Source organism: Cucumis melo, chromosome 4 (genome assembly GCF_025177605.1).
Source record: "Cucumis melo cultivar AY chromosome 4, USDA_Cmelo_AY_1.0, whole genome shotgun sequence".
In the NCBI taxonomy this organism is placed as follows: Eukaryota; Viridiplantae; Streptophyta; class Magnoliopsida; order Cucurbitales; family Cucurbitaceae; genus Cucumis; species Cucumis melo.
In genome coordinates, this window is record NC_066860.1 from 31920427 (window position 1) to 31931494 (window position 11068).

At 28.2% G+C, this 11068-nt stretch overlaps 1 protein-coding gene and 1 non-coding gene across 2 annotated transcripts; one reads left to right on the top strand and one right to left on the bottom strand.

Annotated features, from left to right (window-relative positions):
- Window positions 1-1689: 1689 nt before the first annotated feature.
- On the top strand, window positions 1690-1762 carry TRNAV-UAC (transfer RNA valine (anticodon UAC)). The gene has a single exon. It is a non-coding gene; the product is annotated as a tRNA-Val (tRNA).
- Window positions 1763-4872: 3110 nt separating this feature from the next.
- On the bottom strand, window positions 4873-6446 carry LOC103486683 (E3 ubiquitin-protein ligase PUB23-like). The gene has a single exon (XM_008444699.3). The coding sequence runs from the start codon at window positions 6338-6340 to the stop codon at window positions 5120-5122; it is 1221 nt and encodes a 406-aa protein (XP_008442921.2). The 5' UTR covers window positions 6341-6446; the 3' UTR covers window positions 4873-5119.
- Window positions 6447-11068: the final 4622 nt, after the last annotated feature.

An 11068-nucleotide genomic window follows, 5' to 3' on the forward strand; every position in this document is an offset into this window, starting at 1 on the left:
GATGACTTTAGAACTATCTTTGTTTGTATATATATATAGTCTCTAAACAAAAGCTTTTTCCGTTAATCTCATATCTTATTTGTGTAATTGATATTAAGAATTTAAGTGTACCTATCTTTTTTTTCTTTGGAAGAAAGTACGAAACAAGTTAGTAGGTGTACTGGAACGTCTCCACTATGTAGACACCTTTGTAACATCTTCATTATCTCCAAGTGTACCTATTGAATCTCTTATATCCAGAAGTTATTCTTTTATAAAAGTCTTGTTCGTATCATTTGCTCAATGCCTCGGAATATCTACGCAGTATTATTATTTTGGTTATCTTCTTGGCATTGGTATTGACATATGCATAGAGTATAATATATGTTGTTCATGCTTGATTCATTCGAGATCTTAGACCATTCCTAATAAAAGAGAAAGCATAGAAACTAATGTAGGTAAAGACGTAAAGCTCTAACTTCATACTTTGCCTAACATGTGGAGAAAACACCTATTTAATTAAACTTAAGCATTAGAGGTATGTTAAGTTTGGCAAGTACCACGAGCTTGTATACCAAAGTCATTACTGTTATTAGTACTTTTGGAGTTATTCAATATCTAATATTTGTTGAGATTATGTAAATCAACCACATATTAATGCATGTCACTTTCAGCTCCATCAACAAACTTATAAATACCTTTCCAACAGAACATTCTAAATGATGATCTTGACAAGTCAGATCAGAACATATATATGGATTAAAAATTTATTTTTATGACCACGGTTTATTGAAATAATATTTGTACAAAATACAAAAATATATACCAATTCATCATTGAAAATAAAGCCATGCATGTCCCACAGAAAGTATATATAGACGTTTCCTCTAAAACCCATTTGGATGGTTTAAATTTAGAATGAGTTTTCTTTCAATTGTCCAACTTGTTAAACTTTAAATCTTCAATCTTTTGATACTTTTCAAATGGACCTATTTGGAATAAAGAACCCTAAAATCTTTGAAATTTTTGCGAATAAAAGCTTTGAATTTATATACTCTAATTTAATTTGCGGACCAAAGTAGTCAAAAGAATCAACATTTGTAACGTAGGGTTCAAAATCTTATATGCCCTTTCTGTCTACTTCATTGAATTTATTTGATTGTTTGACGAATCCTCTTTTAATTAAGTTCTTAAAGTTCACAAAACATTATTATTATTATTATTATTATTATTATTATTATGGGATAACAAAATTACTACGTAATTTCAAATTCTTACACACACACACACAACATATATACATACACTTTTCAATCCTAAGATGAAATTAAATGAGGTCCAAGAGAGAATGAAACTTTCCTACCTTATTTTCATACTTTTCTTTTTCACCCTAATTACCATATTTTAATTATTTTATCTGTAGACTTTCCTTATGTGTTTTACATCAACATAGATGATGCTTTTTTCTACTTAAGATTTATACTTCTAGATCGGCCTCAAAATGGATTTGGAGACTTGTTTCCATTCAAGTCTCTCTCTACCATGTTCAATTTTAGTCTTTATATGTTTTTCTTCCATTTAGAATTTAGTCATTCAAATTTATTTTTTACCAAAATTTGTTAATTATGAATATCATTTTAATGTGAGAAAATACTACGTGAATAGATTTTTATTAAATTGAACTTATTATATATTCAATTAACATCCAGAGTTGCTGTGGTGTAGTGGTTATCACGTTAGTCTTACACACTAAAGGTCCCCAGTTCGATCCTGGGCAGCAACATCTTCAAATTTTTCATTTTGTTTGTTTCTTTCTTTCTTTCTTTTAATCAATTTTAGACATTCAATTAGTGCTTTTTTCTTTTAAAATCTGTTCATCCAATTCCTTTTAATCCTATGTTTTGTAGCTAATTAAAGTGTTACGACTTTAATAATTGATACAAACGAAAATTTTTACATAATAGATGCGAAAAGAGATAAAGTAAAAGAACACTAACTTTTACCCAACAAAACCCTTCTATCGGTAAGAGGTGAGAAAAGAGCCTTCCAGTCAATGTGTTATATTGATTGTGCCATCTAGAAACTTTTTGAAGTTTTACAATATATTTATATTTATAGTATAGAAAAAATAATCATTAATTATCTGTTTTTTCCCCTCAGTAAATGGAAATTCAAATTCTTTCTCAGCCATAAAAGTTTTAGAATTTTTATTGGCATAATGAAATTTTTTTCAACTTTAACAACTTTCAAGCTTAGTATTATGAGTTCAACAATCAAACATGTGAACTATTAATATAAAATAGTTTCAAATGTCTAAATTTAGATCTATACAATTTGAATCTAACATCAATTTTGTTTTCTTCTTCTTGTTAGTTTGAAGATAACTTTATCAAGTTTGATTAAATGATAAAGTTTAATTTAATGAAGTTAATTTTATCATAATTTGTTAAAAGATAAAAAAAATTATGAATGTGTTCCTCCAACTATATATATAAAAAATGATAATAAAGACATTTGGATATAGAGTTCAAATATAATTTCACTCCGACGTTGTATTGAATTTTCGTTGTTTTAATATTTTTATCATATTTTCATGAATTCAACAAGAAATATTTAACATTTGGGATATTTGCGTCAACATTTCTGCAAAATTAAAACTTTTGATATTTTCGTAAAAGAATGAAAAAAAAAGGTATAAAAAGTATTTAAGAAGTTAGGGATAATGGCTATGCATGGCAATTTCAAGGATAATCATAAAATGTATAGTTAATTTTTCTTAAAAAATTGTAAATATAGAAAAATTTATCTATAGATTTTGTTATATTTATCGTTTCTAAAAATGTTGTTATATATATAAAACACACACATTAGTATTTTTACTGTTATATTTGTAACTATCCAAAGAATTAGCGTACATTTGTTACATTTCATATTACATTCATAAATATTTGTCTACGTACCGTTATTTTTTTATTTTTTTATTGATTTGAAAATTGAAATTGGATGGTTTGTTTTTGGTTATTTATTAGTGTGATGATGATGGAGAGTTGCTATGAAAATGAAAATGAAAATAAAAAGGAAATACAAATGAAATGGTTGGCTTCAAAATTGATCCTTTAGTCAATGAAAATGGCTAATTAAAGGTTGGCCAACAAAAAGAAAAAGAAAAAAGAGGCTAAATTAAAATTTCAGAGTTGTACAGCTACCTCCCCCATCACATCCATTACTATTGAAAATGGTGAGACATCCACATGAATCACTAAATAAAATTCAATGGCCAATAACTCTCCAACCCTTTACTACTTCTTATTTCCCCCATTATTTTTATTTTTATTTTTATTATATGTATAATAAATATAACACCACTAAAATTTATCTAATTTTCCCTCTAAAATTGGCCATGTAAATATAAAATTAAATCTATAGTTTGGAAGTGTATGTAGCACCAATCAAATAATATAAATGTATGTAAAATTATTTGCGAAATGAATGTCGAATAGTCAACCAAATTTGATGAAAGTGGATCTTTAGGATATACTAATTTAGTCAAACAATATAATCCATGTCTCCTCCAATTCACCTCTTGTAAAATAAAAGTCTAACACATGCATCCATATATTCATTCAACCAAATGGAATGTAATAAAGGATACCCATTATTTCAAAGGTTATAAGTCCAAATTACTTTAGAAAAATAAGTGTGATTTTTTAAAGCAACGAGCTAATTAGTTACTAATAATGTTGTTGGTTAGGCTTTTGTTTTTATCGATTTTCTTAAAATGCAACGATAAATAATTTATTTAATTTCATATGTGAGAGACAATTTTTGTGTTAAAATTGAGATAAAGGTTTAGTAATACATTATCAATATTTAAAGTAAAATTAAGATTAAAAGGACCAACGTTAAAATTCTAATCTAACTTTCTATTAGACTATTAATAAAAGAAATATAATGGAATTTGATAATGTAAAATTAAGTTGTGCCTATATCAAATTAGAACAGCATGGCTTTACCAGATACTAATTTTTTTTTTAAAATTCAAGAATTTGAGGTAACTTTTGTTGATTAACCAATTAATTAGTGGACTGGGGTTCTTAATTAATATCTTTCTTTGACCAAATTATAATATATATATATATATAAGTAAATTAATTACAACAATGTTTTCATGGAATTTTCAAATGAACAATTTATACAACAATCTATTCTATAGCTATACTTTTATTTACAATTACTACTTCCAAGACATCATAACTTTGAACTTTTCATTTATACAAAAAGATCATATATATATATATGATAAAACATGCACATAATAATAATAATTAAAAATAAATGTATTGTTATTGTTATTGTTTCGAGTACATGCATATATATTTCCAGATATTAATAATTATCAACTGAAAAACTAAAAACAGAAGTTTTAAAAATCTGTAAAGTTTTAGTTAAATATGTGAAGTATTATTAATTAGAGAAAACTAATAGACATTTTAATTTCAATTAACCAATGCTTAGACATATTTATGAAAAGAAATAGAATAGAAGATTTTGAAATTTAGTATGATGTAACGGGTCTGAGTTAAATGAATTAAATTAACATATATATATATATTGTTATTCTATATTTGCTGAAAAGTAGATTAATGGTTAATTAATTGGATTAATTCAAAGTTCAAAGCTAAAATATTTGTGCTGAAAACATGACATAATTAAAAAGAATCAAAACATTCACATGGGTAAATTATTATTTTACTAATGCAAAAGAATTGAATAAGCCAAAGTTTTTAGTTGATGTTGAAGATTATTGCCAAAGCCTACCCTTCTTGACACTTTCACACCATTAATTGAACATTACCAAAAGTAAATAAATTGGAGAATAGTAATCGTAAAATATGAGCTAAAGATTGTAATATTATTTCCAAAACAACCATGAAAAAAATACAATGATAAAAGTAGCAAACTCAAATGTATTCATACACTAAATTATAAAGACAAAGGTTTGGAAAGAAACAATAATGTGGATCCTTTGGATTTTCTTTTAACTAAAAGTTAATAGTTTACAATTCTATTGAATTATATACACAAAATTGAGAAGAAGAAAAAGGAAAAATAGTTTTAAATTTGTTGATAAAAATTCCTTTTAATTTGTAGGATATGAAGAAGCCAATTTAGAGGGAATACAAGGTGAGTTCTTCCAAACACGAGAATGCATTTTCAAAATCTCTTTAGCTTTCTCCTTCGTCTTGCTTCCATTTTCAATTTGCATAACCAAACACAGCTTTGCCACAATCCCCAATTGCGCCATTTCCATCAACACCGCAGGACTTCCTGAGAATTTAGCCACCGAATACAATATCCTTACCGCCCTTTCACTCCCCAATTGCGACACTCTCAGTATCTTCTTCGAAACCACCGCCATCCCTCCGCCGTGTGCCAACAGCGCCGCTCTTCCATCCGCACACCCACACAGTAAATCCATCGCCGTCAATGTCATTTCACATACTCTTTTTTCCGGCGACGACAGTAAAATCTCAACCAAAGCCCCAACCCCACCTGCTTCCACTGCCTTCAGTCTGTTTCTCCCCAATGGACTCACCGCGATCAAAATACCCAATGCCGCTTTGAAAATCTGTAGAGAGGATGATCGATCTTTCAAAATCTCAACGATTTGCACAAACAATTCGGGTTTCAAGAAGCTTAGTTGAATTGGGTCAGCGACTTCAACAATCGATTTCAAAATCAACACCGCGTACGTTCTGGACGATTCATGAGTACCCTGTTGTAATTTCATGAAATCGGTCAAGGACTCGAGGACTTCAGGATGGGTAGCCAATGATTTAAACGTTGAATCAGAGAGACGGAGGTTATGCAGAGTGGAGAGGGCTTCATGAGAAGCAGAGGAATCAGAATCCACAATAACAGAGACTAAAAACTCCGGCGCACCGGCGAATTCAACGCATCGGCGATTAGTTTCAGACTCGGCGGAAATGGAGCGGAGACGGCGAATGGAGGAGATTAGGGAAGAAGGGGAAGTGTTGGAAGTGGAAATAATGTGAAGGATTTGGGATTTATGAATGGGGGGTTTAGGAGTGGGGAAACGTTCGACGCCATAGGAGGAGTTCAAAGTACACCAAGCTTGGATGAGACGGCGGAGGGTGTGATTGGGGGTGAGGAGATCGGAATCGGAGAGGGAGACGGGGAGTTTAGTGACGGGACAGGAGGAGTTTTTGCCGGAGAAGAGCCAAGTTTCAATGGAGTGGCGATCGTAGGTGATACCGGAGGGGAGAGTTACAGGGTCTTTCATGATTTGGAGGGAGATGGGGCAGAGGAAATAGTGTGGGACTTCGATTTGTTCATCCATTGATGGAGGTTTGGAATATTGTTGGATTGTTGGATTGTTTGTGTTGCTGTGTTTGTGAGAATTTGGGGAAAATGGTAATGGTGGTTTAAGTATATATATAGGAAGCGTTGGAGAAAGTGGGAAGGAAGTCAGAAAACGCGAGTTTAGGGAAGGGGAGAAGAGTTGAATATTCAATGGATTGACCAACTTTGATGTGTATATATTTTGAAATAGTGAATAATAATGTGTTTTAAGTATTTTGAAAATGGGACTTTCTAACTTCAACACGCATATATAAAATACGGCTAATAAGCTAACACACTTCTTTTTCTACTGCATTTAACACACACTTCTATTCTATATATCTATCTCAATCTCTATACTTTGTTTCTTTCTTTTCATTTCTAATTATAAATAACCTACTAATTGTCACTTGATAATCATTTTCACTCATTATGCTCGGATTAAAGATTAAATCTATACCCTTAAACTCAAAATTATTAATATCTAAGCTACAATTTTTTTCTAGTGATCTTATGAATATAAAAGTTGTAGAAGCTTAAAATCTTATAGTAGGAGTCTCTCAAGTATTAAAGATAAGATGGTTGTGATCACTTCTATCACTACTGATCCAAAAATTGAAAGAGAACAATGTATTGTTAAAGGAAACTATTTATAAAATATAGAAAAACCTACCAAATCGTTCGCTTACTATTTTTTTTAAATGGTATAAATATATATATTCTGTTTGTTACCTATAAGAATACATCTAAAACTAGCCTTAATGGTTTAATTAATAAATTAAGTGACAAAAAGAATGAAACTAACACTTAAACGTGGAGAGAAAACAATTTATTTTAAAAAAAATGAAAGAGTCATCCAAGAGCTAAAAAAACACAAAGACAATGGATCGTAATATTTTTGAAGTGAAACCAATTCACCACAAGAAACCACTAGAGATGTTCATTTAATCCGCCAAACGAGACGAAAAATGAGAGAGGGAGTAGGAATTTTTTTTTTCCCGGTTGACAACACGGGACCGGGGACGGGGAATACATTCACCTACCCCGGCCATGCCCCGGACATAAATATAATTAACATAAATATATATAATTAAATATGAATATTTATTTATTTACTTATTTAATAATATGTAAAAGAGTTAAAAAAAATATATTTTGATATTCTTCCTTTTCTTTTTTTTTTCTCTATTCCATTTCTTTATTTTTTTCCCTAATTTCATTTATATGTTGTGAGCTAAAAAATATATGTATATTTTGTGTTTTGACTTGTAATTTGTTAGAATAGATTTTAATTTATTTTGTATGAATTTTTAATTTTTATGGATGCGTAAATATATCTTTAATAGTTGAATTTTTATTTTGTAAACATCTCTAGAAACCACACCCCAACTTAAAGCCAAACAAGAAACCGTGATAAATCAACTAATGCAAATTATCATATGCACTAAAATATTCTTAGCCAAACAAATAATGCAAACATCACACAAAAGATTGGACCATATAAACGGAGGAAACCAAAATTAATTTAAACTTTAAACTCAAAAAAATACACGTGAGGGAAAAAAAAAGTCAAAGTTAATTTAAAATATAATATTCCAATACTTGGAGGAAGAAAAAAGATACAAAATTTTGCCTCAATATATACAGTAACAAAATGCCAAAATTTCCCATATGTGTTTATGAATCATATCAAACATAAGGCAAAATATTGAACTCCATAATTTTATGGAATGATACAAAACTTGGATGTGATGGGACTTTGAACAATGATATCATGATATTAATGACAGCATGCAGGCACATGAGACAAATTTAAATTAAAATATAATTAACTTTTTATGTTGACTCTCTCTCTAGAATCTTCTTATCTCTTTCTCTCTCATATATATTTTTTTTTATAAAATATAAGTTTTTAATGTTGAATTTTATGCTGGCCAATATGGAAAAATATAATGGTGGGCAAGTCAGACCCTTTCCCTCTCATCCAATCAATACTCATTCTCTTCATTTGCTTAATTATTTGGGTGTTGTTATCGTCATTTCGATGTTATATATATATTATATCTCTCTGTGTGTGTGTGCTTCTTCTTTTTTATTTTGTGAATTGTTCTTACACTGTGGCTTTTGAACTATTCATTATTTTGAGTTGAGACTAATTCATATACTAACAAGGTTTTAATACCAATTTTAAATATACATATAGCTAAGAATTTAAATATGTTTTTGAAATGCTTTAGAATCTATTCATATAGATTATGGTTATTTTTTGTTTTTAGAAGTTGAAGTTTTTCTTTTATACACTGATTTAAAATAAAAATTCTAAATAAAAGTTTATAAGTTTAGCTGATTTTTTAATTATTATATTTTTACTTATTCTATAGTTTTGAAGGTCTCACAACTTTTTAACAACTTTTTAACATGAACTACAAATTCAATAGATTGAAATGAATAGAAAGAATTTAGCTAATCAAGGAATAAAAAACAAGGATCATTATCGAATATCACAATTTATCTATATAATAGATGTCGTAGTTAAGTTGTGATATTTTACTATTAAATGTTATCATTTAAAAATAATTGTATAAAAAAAACGAATAGAAAAAATAAGTAAAATTATTATTCTTGGAGGGTCAAAGTTTAGAGTATATTTGTTACGGAAAAAAGAAGCTATCGGGGTTTTTGCTTCTAATATAAGTAGGACAGCTTTTCATTCGATTTCTTTCTTTTAAATTTAATAAAAAAGAATTATTTAGTCGTCAAACTCTCTACAATATAAATGAGTTGATTTTATTTTTCTCTTATTTAACCAAAATGTATCAACCTATAACATGATAAATAGCATTAGAATGTAGAATAATAATTTGAATCTGACTTATATATGAGATTAAAACGATCCTAATTCACTTGTGTCAACATTTTACATTTAAAATTTGTGATTTGAATTCTCAAATTCTTATAACATTTCAAAACAACTTCCAATTCAAAATTTTTTTAATGTTTGAGTGAAAAGTTAACTGTTCCAACTTAATTTTTTTTTTTTTTAATAAGACAAGGAACGACCTAAAATTAAAATTAAAGTTAAAAGTATTAAACTTTTGTTTAATTAATTTTTGAAAAAGCATACTATTTTAGAGCACTCAGATAATCAATATGGATGGGGTTTAAACTTTAAAGGGGTATTGTAATGTAAACCCACTTGATCAGGAACTTTGAATTGTGATATTAATTTTTTAATTTAAGAATGTGAGTATATATTGCACATTATGCATGAAGACATAATATTTTAATTTCTAAAGGACCACTAAAAATGAAAAAGAGAATAGAAAGGTAATTGGTGGGGGGGTGGGATTATACCAAAATAGATAGGGAGAATGTAACCCAATAATACTAATAAGTCATAAATAGAATGAATAAAATGAAGAGTAGGTGAAAAGGGGATGAGTTTTGAGAGCCGTGGGCGTGGGCGTGGCCGTGGCCGTCGGTGATGAATATACAAACACGTGGTGTAAATTGAATCAAATCCGGTGGTCGCACGCCCACCACCTTCCCTTTTTATGGATAACACTCACTATATATATATATATTTAATTTATAAGTAGTAGTTTCCATTTTCCTTCTCACCTTCCTTTCTTTCTTTCTTTCTTATCATAAATAAATATACTACGTATTTATATCTCCCCTCCCACCTCACATCTCCAAATTCTTCTTTTTTTTTTTGTTACCTTATCTTCCTTAAATAAATTACGATATTTTTGTTATATATTCGTCCAAAATTTCTCATTATGAAAATCTATAAAAGGTTTTTTTGTTAAATTTTTTTTATAAAATATTTACGACTCCCGTAATAAAATAAAAAAATTAATTTTTTTTAAATATTTCAAATTTGTTATTCCCTTTTATCGTCTTTTTCCTATTCTTTCTATGCGACTTTCTTTCTTTCTATCGTCTTAATTTCACTATTATTTGCATATAATAAATATAAAAAATCTTGAAAAAAAATGTTGTTTAAATTTGAGTAGTTAAATCGATACAAAAAATGCCCAAATCTATATTAAAAAAATCTTTAAAAAATTGTTTAGATTTAAAATCTAGACTACTGTGTACAACAAAATAATCAAATCTAAACGTACCAAAATAATATTGAAAAAAAATCGTTTAGTCAAATTAAAATATATGTACCAAATTTAAACAGATCATGTACCAATATATTATGGTCGTTGTTGACGGTAGAACGAAACATTTTTTATATTTTTTATTATGGATATGTAGATTTTTTTTTCTTTTTTAAAATTGTAAATATTCTCATGGTTCGTTATATTTTTGAAAATACTCCTTATTTTGTTTTAATATAAGGAAGTAATGATTTATCAAATTATGTGAGTGAGCGAACAATAAAATTTAAAAGATTGATATAATAGTAATAGAATAACAATAATTATTACGATACATTAAAAATGAGAAAAATCAATTTCTTTGTCATCCTAAATTCCATTTAAAGAATCCTGTTGGAAAATTCGATTAGTAAATTGTCTCGGTTTCTCAAAATTTCAATTTCAATTGAACTAAATTACATTAAATTATTATATATCGTGTATATATAAAAGGATAGCAAATGGATAAATCTTGTTTTACTTTTTCGTTGTAACTTCGTTTGAATGTAATTTTGATATTCACGTAGATTTAATATTTGTAGCCATTTTTATTATAACTTTTATTGTTTATTTGA

Excerpts from the sequence above, each read along its gene's own strand:
- LOC103486683 (XM_008444699.3), bottom strand. The coding sequence starts at position 6,340 with ATGGATGAACAAATCGAAGTCCCACACTATTTCCTCTGCCCCATCTCC.